General features: G+C 52.7%; 6 protein-coding genes and 2 non-coding genes across 8 annotated transcripts; 2 read left to right on the forward strand and 6 right to left on the reverse strand.

Annotated features, from left to right (window-relative positions):
- Window positions 1-641: 641 nt before the first annotated feature.
- Window positions 642-1,730, reverse strand: BDQ94DRAFT_174504 (glycoside hydrolase family 16 protein; the record flags this gene model as incomplete). Its single annotated transcript, XM_026772362.1, has 3 exons — window positions 642-1,253; window positions 1,303-1,583; window positions 1,637-1,730. The coding sequence occupies 3 exons, from the start codon at window positions 1,728-1,730 to the stop codon at window positions 642-644; spliced, it is 987 nt and encodes a 328-aa protein (XP_026621656.1).
- Window positions 1,731-2,697: 967 nt separating this feature from the next.
- On the reverse strand, window positions 2,698-3,297 carry BDQ94DRAFT_151672 (uncharacterized protein; the record flags this gene model as incomplete). Its single annotated transcript, XM_026767794.1, has 1 exon — window positions 2,698-3,297. A coding segment is annotated over exon 1 (217 nt), but the record flags the coding sequence as incomplete, so codon positions are not given.
- Window positions 3,298-4,848: 1,551 nt separating this feature from the next.
- On the forward strand, window positions 4,849-4,919 carry BDQ94DRAFT_t228. The gene has a single exon. It is a non-coding gene; the product is annotated as a tRNA-Gly (tRNA).
- A 508-nt stretch (window positions 4,920-5,427) lies between these two features.
- Window positions 5,428-8,115, forward strand: BDQ94DRAFT_151675 (putative flavin containing polyamine oxidase). Its single transcript, XM_026767795.1, has 8 exons — window positions 5,428-5,690; window positions 5,739-5,769; window positions 5,827-5,964; window positions 6,012-6,062; window positions 6,111-6,363; window positions 6,423-7,650; window positions 7,710-8,012; window positions 8,066-8,115. The coding sequence occupies exons 1-6, from the start codon at window positions 5,584-5,586 to the stop codon at window positions 7,418-7,420; spliced, it is 1,578 nt and encodes a 525-aa protein (XP_026621658.1). The 5' UTR covers window positions 5,428-5,583; the 3' UTR covers window positions 7,421-7,650; window positions 7,710-8,012; window positions 8,066-8,115.
- BDQ94DRAFT_174506 (uncharacterized protein) lies at window positions 7,634-7,990 on the reverse strand (the record flags this gene model as incomplete). The annotated part of the gene is made up of 1 exon (XM_026772363.1): window positions 7,634-7,990. One exon carries the CDS (start codon window positions 7,988-7,990, stop codon window positions 7,634-7,636), a length of 357 nt encoding a protein of 118 aa, XP_026621659.1.
- A 180-nt stretch (window positions 8,116-8,295) lies between the features above and the next one.
- On the reverse strand, window positions 8,296-12,360 carry BDQ94DRAFT_151677 (uncharacterized protein). Its single transcript, XM_026767796.1, has 4 exons — window positions 11,415-12,360; window positions 11,107-11,368; window positions 8,884-11,060; window positions 8,296-8,807 (listed from the first exon to the last, which is right to left on the reverse strand). The coding sequence occupies exons 1-4, from the start codon at window positions 11,694-11,696 to the stop codon at window positions 8,418-8,420; spliced, it is 3,111 nt and encodes a 1,036-aa protein (XP_026621660.1). The 5' UTR covers window positions 11,697-12,360; the 3' UTR covers window positions 8,296-8,417.
- Window positions 12,361-12,795: 435 nt separating this feature from the next.
- BDQ94DRAFT_183297 (Six-hairpin glycosidase-like protein) lies at window positions 12,796-15,338 on the reverse strand (the record flags this gene model as incomplete). Its single annotated transcript, XM_026774373.1, has 2 exons — window positions 12,796-13,227; window positions 13,360-15,338. The coding sequence occupies 2 exons, from the start codon at window positions 15,336-15,338 to the stop codon at window positions 12,999-13,001; spliced, it is 2,208 nt and encodes a 735-aa protein (XP_026621661.1). The 3' UTR covers window positions 12,796-12,998.
- A 533-nt stretch (window positions 15,339-15,871) lies between these two features.
- BDQ94DRAFT_t230 lies at window positions 15,872-15,942 on the reverse strand. The gene has a single exon. It is a non-coding gene; the product is annotated as a tRNA-Gly (tRNA).
- Window positions 15,943-16,179: the final 237 nt, after the last annotated feature.

The following is a 16,179-nucleotide window of genomic DNA, read 5'->3' on the forward strand; positions in this document are numbered from 1 at the left end:
ACTGTTTAGGGCAAGCAGGACATCGAATTGCAATCAAGTAATGTAATATTTGGGAGGTTAGCCCACCGTGCAACCGCCCTGAAACAATTCTGGTGCTCCGTATCCTGCAGTAAGATCATGCGTCATGGTTGTTTGACTAGAGGAATGTTGTTCCTGAACTTCTGCATTGTGTACAGGTAAGAATCAATGCGATAATGTGGTGTGTCTAATCAATGTGCCAATCGCGAGGTTTATTGAATAGCAACTGGGTATAAAGGGAAACAGGCCCGTCAAACAGGGTGCTGGGACAGGGATTGAAAAGTATTTCCGAGACTCGGTTCATGTACCTCCTACTACTGAATCTGACATCATCCAACTAATTCGCTACACGCTACCCTTATCTCCGAGCCGTATTCCTGACTCATGCGCCCCCAATCAAGCATTTGTCGCCGGCCCCAAACCAGCGCCCGATGTTTCAGATGAATTTCTGACGGGCCCATGCGCCTGCGACTGGTCCTGATCCTACAATGAAAAATCAAGTACATATTAAGTCATGTCCGCCGATGCCATACAGAACTCCTTTATCGAATGTACTACAGAATAATCTGGTTTATACAGTTGCGATGAATCAGTACAAATGGCACAGCCATTCATGGTATTGTCTAGAGAAGCAATCCCGCGAATGTGCCCAACCCAAGGATCATCATCAAGACCCCGCTGTAGGATAGACCACTAGCACCACTGCTGGATGTAGAGATGGAGCTCGAGCTTGAAGAGGAAGAGGCCGAGGACGAGGACGAGCTACTGGACGAATTGGTCGACTTGGACGATGTGGTGGTGTTGTAGGCCTTGATACTTGTGTAGTCGCCAGTCTTGTCCGTGTACTTGTAGTACTCAGCGGGGGTGTAGTTAATGATGTTGACCGACTCCAAATACATGATGAACGGGCCGTCGTCGTAGTCGGTCTCACCACCAGCCCATTCGATGGTTCCCTCGGAATTGTCGGGGTCACCACCGGCCCAGATACCGATACGGATGGTCATGGGGGTCTGGGGGTAGTTCTTGCCATTGAGAGCGTCGGCATACTCGAGCGTACGGACGACAGTGCCGTCAAGTATCCACTCCGTCTTGCTGGATGTCCAGTTGACTCCATAGGTGTGGTAGGTCTCTTCGGGTGTGGTGACGTTCACGGTGGTGGCACGGTCGTAGGACGTGGTGTTGCCTTTGCCAAAGTAATTCGTTTGGATTTCCGAGTCATATGTACTGACTTGTTCCTGTGTGGGGTTAGCATGAATATCACTACGAGTTTTGAGCGGACCGTACCCAATCAATTTCATCCAGGTCGTCAGACTCCATCACACTGGTGCTGATGATACCGGTACCATTGGCAGCACGGAATCTGACCTCCACATAGCCGAAGAAGATGTAGAAGTTGGACTCAATGGTAGGGGCATCGCCCTCCTGGCTGATCTTGAACTCGGCACCTTTGGAGGTGCTGTTCACGGTATCGGCGGTTACATTCCATCTATCACGCCAAGACGAGCCATCAGTGAAGTTGGTGCTCAGGGACCACTGGTTGAGACCCTTGTCGGGTGTGCAGGTTTCTAAGAATATGAGACAATTATTCTACTCTCCGATAATATATGCCTTTACTTACTGTTCAAGGGGTTGCAGTCGGTGTATGTCTGGGCTGCACTGAGAGGCACTGTGGCAGCAAGGGCAGTTAATGCCCATGACATGTATGACTTCATGGCAAAGATTAACGAATGAACGGTCTGAGCGAGTGACTGGAGTATTTGAAATGAAAGAAAGCTGCAACGGAGGTTGACAACGAGTGTATGTAGGTGAAACGGGATTACAGACGGGATATAGGGGACTGAATCATGACCATGGTTGACATGGACACTCAGGGGCCGGCTAGCGAAGGCAACAGCAAATATCTATAAATTCTTCCTCAGGCTGGCGCAAGAGCGCTTCCACTGAGTGTGGCCAAGGATGCATAACCTGGGCAGTGGGCTTGGTACATTTCATTGGAGGAGGGAGTGGAGCGGCTGTCTTGGATGACGGCGTGTTGGCAAGCGGTTGGTTCTGAGCGACAGCAAGTCCACGAGGGATGGGGCCATGCGTCGACCACAAAGCTTGATGAGAGGTGATGAGAGGCGATGAGATGGCTTGCGCGTCCGCCCAGAAGACGGTTCCTGAATGCTTACCCGGCACAGGCACTTGGCCCAAACGGGAAAAGTGCTGTCGTGGACTGTGGATGCGCTTGACACCTATGAAGACTCAACCCACGCAGCAACGGTGAAGGGACCGATTCCACAGGAGTGCTATGCCTATTCAAAGAGCAGCATCGGCTTTTCCTGCAGAATCGCTTTGTCTATACCTCAGTGGCATAAATTTAAGCCGTTGCTGAAGCGCGGAAGCGAGCCGAGATTTGAGCGTTATCGCAAATCTGTAGGAGAAAAGATATGAGCAGAAGCCAATGGGATCGGCTCCGGAAGATCAGTCAGATGGTTCGGTCCCAGTCTCCGCTGCTGTCTTCAGGTCCGAACCGAGTTTCAACCAGTAAAAGAGCCCGACGCCATCGAACTGCGGATCCCGTCGTGGCAAACGCGTACTCTTATTTTGTCCACGTAGATCTGCGTGTCTGGTGACCATGTGTGTCACATTTTAGGTGTTTAAGTCCCGACTCAAGTCTATTGAGAAAGTCGAGTCTGAACCTGAGGGTTAACTTTGTGATGGGTGTTCTCGGGTATCGGGACGTTCCTGGAACCACCGTCACGGATAGAAACAAACATGTTGATCTTTATCTCCACAGATGCTGTCGGCTAAGGTTTATGCCAGACAGTCATGACTAGTAGCACAGAGTACATAAGAAATCGCACATCACCTGTTAGCGAGCATACTGCTTCTATATTAAGATTGATGTCTTACTCACCCTCCCTGGACCATCACGAGTCTGCTGAGCCCCAGATGTCTTGCTTGTCCAGTCTAGTGTTCTTGGACTACTAGAAGGCCACAAATGTTGACATGTTCCACCAACTAAGTATGTGGTTGGTCGGAAACGAAGGAATCTGACGACGTGATATGGAAGATTAAGTGCAGAAGGGGAGCAGAGAGCAAAACGTGCCATTGATCATCACCTGACTCGCACGTGGAATTTCTCTTACAGGTCACTTTACTATGTCTCCCTTATTTACCTATCTCACACAACGCGCTCAAAAACCTCTAGGGAATGCTTGTTTCGGGTCAGGAATTCAGTAGCTTGTTGCTTAATTACATTCATTCAATTGGGTGAGGCTCGTCTCCTCCTTCCAGTATTACATAAGAGGGGTCTCGCAAATACCGAACTCAGAGTGCACCCAGTGGTACGGAGGGAAGACGACAAAGTGAATATCGGTTGTTGTGGCCTTGCGTAATCAGTGGAAGTTCCATTAACCTCACGAAGCGCTTTTTTGTTTACTGTCGGCATCCGATATACTCTTGGTGGACCGTGGCTCAACACGATCACCATAGGACTTATCTGTGGCAGCCCACCACAAGAGACGGAGAAGTATGGTGATGGATACAATATCAGATACTTCTGCGGGAATAATGCTCCTCCCAACCGTCTCGCGCAACTTACCAATGCAGCCGCGCTGGACGCATGTGCCGCACAATGCAAAGGTATCACTGATTGTTGAGCAGTAGTTTGGTCATTGTCAGAGGGGCTTGCAGGCTTTTCAGATCTCACGTTGGCACGCATGTGAAGAAAATCGGAGTGGTAGTCAGGGAGAAATCGGATATTGAAAGTAGTGCTTTCCAGCTCGAGGCACAGCAGGAGGCATGTTTAGCTGCATTGGAGGGTCTCGGACGTTTCCTGGGGCAGTGCCAGGGAAACCTTTTCGGTTACCTCAACAGGAGCTAGCTTGGCTTCTTCTCCCTCGGTCTTGCCAATGGTCTCTGTCGAGGTGGTGAGATTCTCGAGGTAGTACGGACTCCTTGGGTCAGGTTAACTGCTCCCCAAACCTTGACCTTTCTGAGAGGATGGTCCATTATCTCTTTCCGGATGGGGAGCCGCCTGCGGTGACGTTGTAGGTCACTTAGTTTGACCGGAGAAGTGGCCAGCTGGTACCGACCGTTTTGTCATAGATGTTGTGTTTGGACAATTGTGAGGGGTAGATGGTAGTGCAGGAACAGGGCACTAGTGCGAAAGATGGTTGCTTCATACGAGTCTTCATGTCAGTCATATCATTCCACGGTAGGCTATTATGTGGAGAAGCACCTCCCACAAAATGGAGCATATAACATTGTTATTGTGGTCAACATGGAGATTGTCAACGGGTACGCAGCCATGGGTAACTATGTTCCTAAAGCTAAGGTAAATTGTGTATAGTCAAGTAATCTGCGTCGGGATATTGTGTTTATTGTTGCTTCTATGGACCATGGCTCCATGCGTTGACCTTAACCTGATTTCAACATCGGACTAACAATCTATGCAGTAAACTTTGGCAGTTGGCATCATTCAGACCGCTGTAGTTGAATTTGTTACTCAAGCGTATTCATTATTGAAGTTGAAAATGGTCTGGGGCGACCTATTGAATATAAATATATATATATACTTGAGGTCTGCTACTATATTCAACGATGGATATGAGAAAATGAGTAATACCTATATGGTAAATAGCAAGCACTGGCTTTACAGCAGTTATAACTCTCAGTAGAAATGCTACAGAATGAGGTTAAGATAAAAGTAGTGAGTAATGGGTTGAATATCCTGTCATGTGCTAATTTCCATACGAAAATATTGCCGTGGATAGCGTTAGCTCATAATGTTTAAAAGGAAAGATAATTTCATCAGCGAATCAGATGGTGTACTGGTTAGCAACAGCATCATTGGTCTAGTGGTAGAATTCATCGTTGCCATCGATGAGGCCCGTGTTCGATTCACGGATGATGCACTCTCTTTTTTTCTTTTTGTTTTTCTTCCTCCTCTTTAATGTCGGGATTAAGTTTTTCTACCCCTCAATATCCGCCTTACTTTACCCCACTTCCTTGTTTATTTGCCTGATATGCTACAGATCATCTTTCATCTTCCGGGTTGAGATGACCCAGGCCTGCAGTCAACATGTCTTTTCGACACTTCCACTTTCTTGCCACTTCTGTGCCACTCGGGGTTTGGACCTCGAAAATTGACACTTTGGTACCTGGTTACTGCAGCTACTCCTCACTAGGCGTTAGCTCTTTCAGCTGAAGACCATTGCAGGGATCGGTGACTGGCAATAGCTACGATCGCCGACCCGCCGGGATTGGTCCCACCGCCTTGTTTGCTTATCGCCGACGGCTGAAGCGGAGGTTGGGCCAATGGACATCAATATCCCCAACTAGCTAGTATCCTTATAGTTGCAGCTAATAGATTAAAAGCAGACACCTGCGGAACTACTCCTCCTGTGCGGAGCTCAGCTGAGATAACAATCAGACCCGCATGGACTTGCCCCATCGGTGCCTTTCTTATCCGTCACGTCCGACCTCGGCAGCCCGTTCCGCTGTACTATTTATTCATGCCTCTCGCTTTTGCTTGCTTACTAGCTAGCAGGCACGGTAGGGAATTGAGAGGCATCAATCATGCAGCTCTCATTGTTGGCTCTTCTTGGAGCATTGGCGCTGCCCAGCGCTGCTGTTCCCCATGCGCGCGATGAGGGACAATGCAAGCAGACCACTGTTGCTATTCTGTATGACTGCCATCGTATCTGAAGTGCGACCTAAGCTAACTCCGACAGTGGTGGAGGAATGGCTGGTATTGCTGCTGCTGTAGGTCAATCACTTTGTCGCCCCTAAAAGGAATTCCAAATGCTCATAGGTCACCAGCAAACGCTGCACAATGCCTCCATGGATGACTTCATGATCCTCGAATACCGCGACACCATCGGCGGTCGCGCCTGGCATAAGCCCTTCGGTCAGGACAAAGATGGGAACCCATACATCATTGAGATGGGTTGTAACTGGGTACGCCATCTATTGAAGTCGCCATGCTGCACTGCTAACAACCACAGGTCCAAGGACTCGGCACTCCTGGGGGTCCGCAGAACCCCGTCTGGACACTGGTAAGTCACCAGCCCTCACCACCACACCACTACTCTAACCCCCTCAAGGCCCAAGTCTACAACCTCTCCACCATCTACTCCAACTACAGCAACGTGTCGACCTACAACCAGCACGGCTACAAAGACTACTCCCACCTGATCGACACCTGGGATGACATCTACGACACCGCCGCCGCCCAAGCCGGCGTCATGCTCCTCGACAACCTGCAGGACCAGACAGCCCAGACCGGACTGGCCCTGGCCGGCTGGCGCCCCAAGGTCGACGACATGGAAGCACAAGCCGTTGACTGGTGGTCATGGGGTACGTTAACCCACCTATCTCAAACACACGTATACACCACTAACCGCCACCAAACACAGACTTCGAAGACGCCTACACGCCCCTGGAAAGTTCCTTTATCTTCGGCGTCGCAGGCCAAAACCTCACCGTGAACGGCTTCAGCGACGAAGACAACTTTGTCATCGACCAACGCGGCTACAGCCACATCATCCACGGCATGGCGTCGACCTTCCTCAAGCCCAACGACACTCGCCTGCTCCTCAACAACCACATCACCAACATCAGCTACTCCGACTCCGGTGTGACCGTCCACAGCTCCGACGGCTCCTGCGTGCGCGCCTCCTACGCCATCTGCACCTTCAGTCTGGGCGTATTGCAACACGACGCCGTCACCTTCACCCCGTCCCTGCCCGAATGGAAGAAAGAAGCCATCGAAGGCTTCACAATGGCCACCTACACCAAGATCTTCCTCCAGTTCAACGAGACCTTCTGGCCCGAAGACACCCAATACTTCCTCTACGCGGACCCCTACATGCGCGGCTACTACCCCGTCTTCCAGTCCCTCAGCACCGAGGGCTTCTTCCCGGGCTCCAACATCATCTTCGTCACCGTGACGGAGCAATTCGCCTGGCGCGCCGAACGCCAGTCCGACGAGAAGACCAAAGCAGAGGTGATGGAAGTCCTGCGCAAGATGTTCCCGGAGAAGGATATCCCTGACCCGATTGCGTTCATGTACCCGCGGTGGACCCTGGAGCCATGGGCTTACGGCAGTTACTCGAACTGGCCGCCCAGCACGACGTTGGAGATGCATGAGAACCTGCGTGCCAATGCGGGGAGACTGTGGTTTGCCGGTGAGGCAACCAGTCCAACCTACTTTGGGTTCTTGCATGGAGCTTGGTTCGAGGGCCAGGCTGCGGGGCTTCATCTTAGCAGTATCTTGAACGGCACTTGCAAGGCGAATACTACTTGCAAGGGCAGGAAGCATTACGAGACGTTGCACGGCACGACGCCATTGTCGGATTACAGCTTCGTGGATGGATGGAACGGAAACAGTTTCTATGATTTTAACGATGATTAAACTGCTCCCCATCTCCATCCCCATCCCCCGTCTTCTCTCACCGCTCTACATGGTGAACTGAACGGGGCTGTCGTGTATATATAAATATGTGAATATAACATATCATCATTCATCCATCTATCTAACTATTCATCCATCATATTTCACCCATACATCACTAATTCATAATCATAACAACCATCTTATCCCCCATGTTCGCCCTTGGGGCAAGTTCTACCAATCACAAAAATGCACATTAAGACTAACATTCCCATTGGTCATAACCCCACCCTGACTAACACCATGACAGGTCTCCACGACATCCTCAAACCCATTAAGACAGTCCTCGAAGCTATCAAACACGCCCGTCTTACCCACGCTGGCGTGCACCTTCGTCGGGCTGGTCGCGTTGTTGACGAAGTGGTCCCAGTCGCCGTAAAGCACGTTCCACCGGTAGGTGCAGTATTGAAGGGAGTAGAATTCTTTGATGCTGGGGAGCGAGGCGCAGTTCGAGCCGCCGGTCTCGGGGTAGCAGATTGCGGAGAGGGCGGCGGTGGGGAGGAGGGGGAGGAGCAATGTAGAAAGATGCATTTTGGGTGGGATTCTGGTGTGTCTGGGTGGATGGTTAATTGTGTATGTATTGGGGTTGGGGGAGGAGCTGGTTACTTTTGTGGTTGAGATGTAGTGTATGTATGTGGTAGAAGAATGGAATGATGGTGTGATAGAAGAAGAAAATAGCGAAGCGAACCGGCCGCTGGGGGGAGTATATAGGTCTGGGCTAGTCTATAAGTACCCTCAATTATCTACAGCAGTTGCTATCAAGCAAGACATACCACGCCAGGGGTACCTGCATCGCACCCAAAACAAGGAACGATCACCACGAAACCTAAAACAAGCATCAGGAATGTTATGCATGTCTATCTAATTCAAATCTATCATTCGCTAAAATAAACCCAATCACAAAGCATAATGAACCCTTACAGCACAATAATCATAGGCTTTCCTCTCAGCAAGGGATTCAGAAATCCCACTGCCCCAACCAATTCCCCATCAACTGGCCTGTCACAGCCCCCAATCCCTCCATGGTCTTGCTGCCCCCGCGCGTCTGCTCCACACTAATACTGGCCGAGAGCACCTCGCCCGCGAGTCCGCGGTAGAAATCAAGCAGTTTCAGCGCGGGCTTCTCGCGCACCTCGGTCTCCGACGGCGACTTGATCGCCTCCAGCTCGTCCAGCCACTGGTCTAGCGGCACCGTCTGCATACCGGGGTATTTGGCCTGAACGGCGGGGACGAGGGTCGCCCAGGGAGTCTTGCAGGGGTTGACAAGGTGGTAGACGGCGTGTGGAGTAGCGGATTGGGTTTGGCGGCGGGTGTGCATGAGTTCGGTGGTGATGGTGGAGAGGGTATCCTATCCATATCCATATTAGCATCAATCCCCACCCAAAATCTTAGATCGAGGCAAAAAAGAAATGGGATCAACTTACAACAGGCACCCAATCAACCTCATACCCACCCAAATCCGCCGGCACCTTTCCAACCGCCTTACTGGTCTTCACCAACGTAGGCACCCACTCATCCAAATTCCACATGCCCTTCTCAGTCGTCGGCCCGGAAATCTGCCCAACCCTAAACACCGTCGTGGGCACACCCATCCCCTCCGACGCAGCCAGACACAACCTCTCCCCGACGAACTTCGACTCGCCGTATCCCTGCACCAGCACCGCATCGACACTCTCCACCGGCGTCTCCGGCACCACGGGGCCCAACTTCTCCGTCCATCCACCGATGGTACTCACACTGGACACGAACGACAAGTGTGCATTGTACTTGCTCCTCACACTGAAGGAAATAAACTCCACCACGCCCTTGATATGCGGGTCCTCGAACGACTCCAGCGGGTGATTGAAGTTGACTTTCCATGCGTTGTGGATAATGAAGTCCACGGTCTCCAGGAGATCGGCGTACTTGGTCTCACTCAGGCCGAAGCGGGGCGCGCCAAATGACACAGTGAGGAATTCCACCCGGCTGGGGTTGAGCAGCGCAGTATCCAGACCCTTGTCGGCGAAGCTGCGCTGTTGGCGCTCGGCCGCATCGGACCGGTTGAAGCAGTAGACTTTTGCGACCTTTGGGTCGGTAAGCAGGCTGTGTAGGAGGTAGGTTCCCAGGGAGCCGGTCGAGCCGGTGAGGATCACGGTGGAGTTGGCCGGGGCAGGGACGGCGGGCGTGGTGCGGTGCGGGAGCTGGGAGGTGTATTTGTCGATGGTGGCAGCGATGCGGTCGGCGCGGGAGATGGTCGTTGTGCGCAGGTTGCCAGTCACTAGGTCGTGTAGGTACGCAGCGAGCTGGGATACGGAGGGGTTGGCGTAGATCTGCTGCTGGGAGATGTCGTGGCCGCCGGCTACCCCGCCGGCCACGACGGCCTTGTTAAGGGTTTTGGCGAGCTGGATGGTTTGCAGCGAGTCCAGGCCGGCGGCGTAGAGGTCCTCGTCGTCGCGGAGGTCAGTGCGGTCGAGGAGGTTGGCGATGAGGGAGCGGACGAAAGTGCGGAGGTTGTCGGTGGTGAGGGTGGTAGGGAGCTCGACGGCGGCTGATTCTTCCTCGGCTGCTGCGTAGATGGCGTCGATCTCGTCTTTGTAGTCCTTGTTCACGGCGTGGCGCTTCGTGGTGCCCTTGGGGGTCAGTTGGAAGGGCTTCTTGGGGTCAGAGAGACGGATCCTGGTCTTTGCGATGCGGCCGTATTTGGGGACGGCTTCGTTCGCGCGCTCCACGGTGGGCCAAATGCTCTCGATAAAGGCTTTTTCGTCGATGTTCTCGCCCTCGAGAGCCGAGTTGGGTTCGATGATGAGGGCCGTGTCGAAGCGGGCTTGGCCGATGAGCAGAGCCCGCTGCACGCGCGGGTGCCCCTCGACGATCTTCTCCAGGGTGACGGGGTTCAGTTTCTCGCCGTTGCTGAGAACGATCACGTCGTCAAGTCGGCCGTGGTATTTCCACAGGTGAGGGTGCTCGGGGTGTCGGGTGAAGAGGTCGTTGGAGCGGTACTCGGTGCGGTCTGGGAAGGTGTGGAAGATGCCATGAATTCGGCGACTGTTTGCGCGGCGGGGGATGATAAGCTCATACATATCGTCGCTGACATGTCGCATGTCTACTCCGTAGGCGGGGTTCCAGTCGAAGTAGCCCCACACATTTGTGCCTTGGGGCACGAACGAGGAGATCAGGCCCATTTCGCTGGATCCGATGACAGTGATGATCTTGGTCAGCTGGGACAGATCATCGCCGACTTCCGGGGAGAGAGGGGCGCCAGCGAAGTAGACATTTTCGAGGGTGCTGAGTGCGGCGCGGGCAGCTGGGACGTGGGACATGTCTTCGAGAAGGGAAGGGGGCAGCATGGCGGCCGCGGGCTTGGTGGCGGTGATGACGGAGGTGAGGAGGTCGGCGGAGAGAGGCTTGTCGGGGAGAACGACAAAGGGGATGTGGTGGAAGAGGGATTCGGCGAAGGCGAGCAGACCCATAAGGTGGAAGAAGGGGGTGGTGGAGAGGACGAGGGTGTCGGGCTGGAGGTCGTTGAACATGGTGGATTGGCGGGATTGGGGACGCGAAATGTATGCGCCGTAGTCGAGGGTGGCGAGGAAGCCGTGCGTCAGGGGGACGGGTTTAGGCATGCCTACAACTGTTAGAGGTGTTGGGATTAGGGTTAAGGGGAAAGGTACCTGTTGTGCCGGAGCTGTGGATGATGATGGCGACATCGTCCTCCGCTTCCTGGTAGGTCTTGGTGTAGGGGTAGGGCTGAGCAGTGGTGCTGAAAAGCTCTGCGATAGAGGGCACCTCATGGAAGGCAGTATCCGGACGGAAGGCCTGAATTTCAGACACGCGGCGCTGCTTTTCGGGGGTGTAGAAGAAGGCGTGGCAGTCGGTGGCGTTGAGGATGTGCTGGTAGGCGTCGTCGGAAAGACGAGTAGAGGGGAGGAGGGGCTGTCCCGTTAGACAATGAATGTAATATACAACAGATGAGACATACCTTGTATCCCGTCTTATGAGCGGCCAAGAGGAAAATCAAGTATCGCACATCATTGCTAGCCATGTAAGCAATGGTCTCTGGCTTCTGGGCGCGTCCGATCTGCTTCTCAATCCACCAAGCAAAGACATTCACCGCGCGGGCCAGACGCTGGACGGTCACAGTATCATAGCCATCAGAGACATCAGCACCCTTGGGGATGAGACCGATGCGCTGAGCTGGGTTGGTCTGGGCGAGGTGGTCGACGACCACAGGGAAGAGACGTTGTCCGGGGGTGGTAGCCATGGTAGTAGTAGTCGTTGTAGTAAATAGTATTAGAGTTTAGGAAGTATGAATTGGAAATAGCAAGTCTATATGCGATGAGAACAATGGTGAGCAATGAAGAACAAACAGAACAAGAATGCGATGATGAGGATACAACCAGAAGTCGAGCGAATTTGCCAGGTATTTATATCCAGACGTCGTTTGGGTGCGCGATTTCAAAGCAGAAATTGACATGGTGGTGGCCAGGGGAGGGAGCCGTTTATCCAGGCAAACAATGACACTAGACTGACTTATGCCGGTGGAGCAGTGTCTGCATGTTTGCAGTGACGCGCCGATCAGTTCTAGAAAGGACCGACAGGGCTATATTAGCTACCAACATCAACTAGAAGACTCCAACTATAATCACTACAATTATACACCACCAACCGACCTATCAACAAAAGAAAGAGATACACAGAATACCAAAATCTCAACCTCATCTCATTATCAAGAACAAGAGCAAGAACCTTGGCAAACCCATCCATTTACCACGGACTCCATCCACCCCCAAAAGCTTAGCAAACCAAAGTTTCCGGTCCGTTCTGTGGCGGCGGGATCTCCGTCTCGGCGATGTTCTAGTACGTAGATAAGAGTGATAGCCTAATTCTGTTAGTTTCTAGTGTCTTGTGCTTCGGCTTACTTGCACTACGTACCCTGCATGATCCGGACCAAGGATGTGGTGCCGTCGTAGAGAATTGCCTCTTCCGGATTATGCAACCCCATCATACTATATCCCATGTATGACTTACCCACCATCGACATCATCCGCCACATACACTATGTAGCCGGCATTGGGCACAAGCAGTAAGCACGGCAGACCGAGCACTGTGTTATTCCCGAGCAAAGAGAAAACAAGAATCAGAATGAAACGGTGGAGTGGGGCAAAGGAGGACAAGATCCAACGTGTCTGAATCAGAGTATACTACTGCTTTGGGTAATTTTGGATCGTAAGTCGGATGTCGGCATTCTGAAAGGGGGAATATGCTCCTTGTCAACTGTGATTGGCCAGTTTGGTCAGTAGTACTAACCAAATTAAGTAACATGCAACGAGGGAATATTTGGTACTTCTCATAAACATGTTTGAGGACGAAGAAAGTGAGACAAGAAGCATTAATGATGATATTGTGCAGAATTCGAGGTATATTGCATGTGTGCCTGGTCATACGGACGTTGAGATGCATATCGGTGTGAATGTGGTAGTACCATCTACTCTCTCTACCTACAACGTCGGATCAGTTTTTCGTAACATGTAGAGCGTCATGTACAGTGGTTCCTGCTGAAAATTTATCCCTCTTGGTAAAAATGCTTGCGCAGCACTTCATGGCAACTGTTGGCTGACAGGAATATCTGATCCGTGGTTGAAGTTCGGATATAGATTAATCGACGGTGGATACTATTACCACCTCTCCCTCCTGAACCAGAATCACAATGCAGCCAAGTGGCAGCATATCTACCAGTAGATAATCTAGCCCCTGCCCCATTCCAGTCGGGATAATAATAATATTCAATATAACTATACTAATCCCTAGTAGTACATACACAAAATCCCTCACACCCATACCCAACCCCAGTACTCTGCCACTACCCAAACACCTTCCACTCCACCAACCGCACCATCTCCCCCGTCTTAGGCGTGAACACCAACCTCAACGCCTCCGTCGTCACCTCATCCCAGCTCACCGTCGTTATTCCATTCGCCACCGCCGAGCTATAATTCCCATTGCTCACCTCCTTCCACTCCCCGGTCGTCGAATCGCTCGTTTCCACCCGATAGCTCCCCGGCACATCATACCCCTGCGTACTATTCGCAAAGAACGCAATCTCCGCACTTGCTGTGCTGGTCGCATTCTCAAATTCCACCTGGTACCACACCTCCGTCCCATTCCCAACGGGACTATCCCACCCATTGGCTACGTCCTCGATCCAATAGAACCAGACCCGGCCGTCGATGGCTGAGTGCACGGCGTCCGTGTCGGCGTCTGCCACAGATACACTACCCCGCGGATACTCGCTATCAGCGGCGAGTTGCACCGAGACGGCGATGGGACGGGAGACTGCCGGGGCGGAAGCGGAGCTTAACTCAACCGTGAGACGGGTGAGGGTCTTGCTGGTGGCCACGGTTTCGCCGTCGACTTCGACGAGAAGGCCCACGGTGCCGTATCGACTGCCTGTGGCGTCCCATTGCACGGCGACCTCGTGGCCGTGGTAGATGATGCGCTCGGAGCGGAAGTAGCTCACTGCCGAAGCGTCCGCTTGGGGGTTAACTTCCAGGACATTGTCCGCGCGAGGTCGGATGCCCACGTAGCCCGAGAGAATGAGGTCGACGAAGCCCGAGTGGAAGTAGTGCGGGGAGCGGGGCAGGCCGACGATAGGGCTGCCCGTGTCAGAGTAGTAGTCCTCTTCGATGTCAAGGACACCGCCGCGGGCGGGGTTGTAGTGTAGCTTGGCGTACTGGAGGAGGATGTTGGTGTAGTCTGTGGTGGTGATGACGCCTGTTGCGGCGGTTTTGGGGTAGTGGTCCAGGAGGTTGGCGAGGCCGGTGAGGACTTGCGTGGTTTGATAGGGCCAGGCGGGGCCGTTCCACTGGCACTCCGGGTTGGAGCCGTCATAGCGGTACTGGACCATGTAGTATTGGTAGCTGGGTTCGTTGGTGCGAAGGCCGTGCTCGCCTGCTAGCTGTGAGGAGTTGAGGATGTGAGTCCATGCGTTGGCGTAGGTGGTGTTGTCGTCCGGGAGGTCATGTGTCCAAGGGACGTAGCCGACAAGTTCGCGGCCGCGGATGAAGTCCCAGTAGGTCACGTAGTCGTTGTCTTCCTTGTACCGGTCGATGAAGTGCTCGAAGGTGCTGTTCCAGAGGTCGTCCTGGAGACGGGTCTTGAGGGCGCTTGCGAGCTGGGTGTATTGCTCGCGGACGGTAGTGTCGCCGGTGAGGTTGGCAATGTGGGCAATAGCCAGGGCATTAGCATATTGGTAGCTGTTGATGCTGGGACGGAAGGCATATCCGCCGGTGAAGCCGTCTTCCCCCCCGGAGGCGTCGATGCTGGCGATGGTGTATTCGGTCGCATCAGTCAGAGGCTGGATCCAGTAGAGGCCCTTGGAGGTGTCGTAGCCACCGACACCGAGAGAGGTGGAGTTCCAGCCGGCGTAGACGGTCTGCATGGAGGACAGCAGGGGAGTGGCATCGTCAGCGACGCCGTTGACCAGGTAGGCCTGCCAGACGCCGTCGGCCATGGATTCGGAGAATTGGTAGGGGGCGCCATGGGGGCCGAAGAGAAAAGACGAGTAGTCGCTGGTGAAGCGACGGTCGCGGCACCAGCGGCCTTCGCGCAGATGGAAGTTGGAGGCATCAATCAGCAGGGCATAAGGTTCTTCCTGCCAGCTGACGTCGTTGAGGAACTCGGTGGAGATATAGCCGTAGGAGCCAAGGTCACGCTGGTGAGCCCGGAAAATGCTCCAGCGGTAATAGTAGACATCTTGAATGTCGGAGAGATCTGTCTCGAAGAGGGGAATGCGATCGCTATACCAAGGAGCATCGTTGCCAAAGTATTTGCTCAGGATAGAGTCGGCATCAAGGGCAGACGCGCCAAGGACGCCTGCCAGGGCGAAAACCTGCAGAGACCGCATGATGGATGTGCATCATGGTGAAGGCAGGTAGAGAAATCGCTTTACTCTTATTTGAGTGTAGAATCATGGCGCATTCTCTCAAGGGACAATCTCCGGTGGAGGAGAGGGGAAGCTATTAACCGCATGGGATTCGGAGGGCTTGAAATTTACCGATTGGCGGGTTCCGACGATCAGGGGAGAATGTCTTGCAAACCACGCTATTAAGCTTAGCAACTCCCCCCTGCGGGGGTGGCTCGGACGTGCAGTTCTTCAGACTCGATACGAGGCATTTCTGCATCTGCAAGTCATCAGGCCACTGCCGTTCTGGGGGGAATGGTGGCATGATAACTTAGGATGCATGATTAAGCAGGACGGACATGGGATACGGTTCAGGATAGGGGCTCATGTGTTTTTTCCGGAAAGTATTGCAACATTCTATCGAAGAGCTCTAGCTTCGGTATCTGAAATCAACTAAAAAGAAAGTGAAGTTCCATTCAAACGAGGATGGAAATGGTGAGAGGGAAGAAGAAGAAAAAGAAGTTGAAGAAAAGGAATGCATCATCCGTGAATCGAACACGGGCCTCATCGATGGCAACGATGAATTCTACCACTAGACCAATGATGCTGGTACATGTTAAATGCTTCGTTATTTTACTACTTGTTTAACGTAGCCACTCCATAAACAATTTTACCTTTCCAAGACGACCGACAAATATCCGGATACTATACAATGGAGTGAGTTATTCGGCATACAATAAATCCGTCTCGCAATTTATCTCCAGACTCAAAATACATGGAAGCGAATGTCTGGGGGCAGCCTGGATGCCATTAAACTTGGGCCACGGTGGGTAGCACTCACAGT

The sequence above is a fragment of the Aspergillus welwitschiae genome (assembly GCF_003344945.1).
Source record: "Aspergillus welwitschiae strain CBS 139.54b unplaced genomic scaffold BDQ94scaffold_43, whole genome shotgun sequence".
Lineage (NCBI taxonomy): Eukaryota > Fungi > Ascomycota > Eurotiomycetes > Eurotiales > Aspergillaceae > Aspergillus > Aspergillus welwitschiae.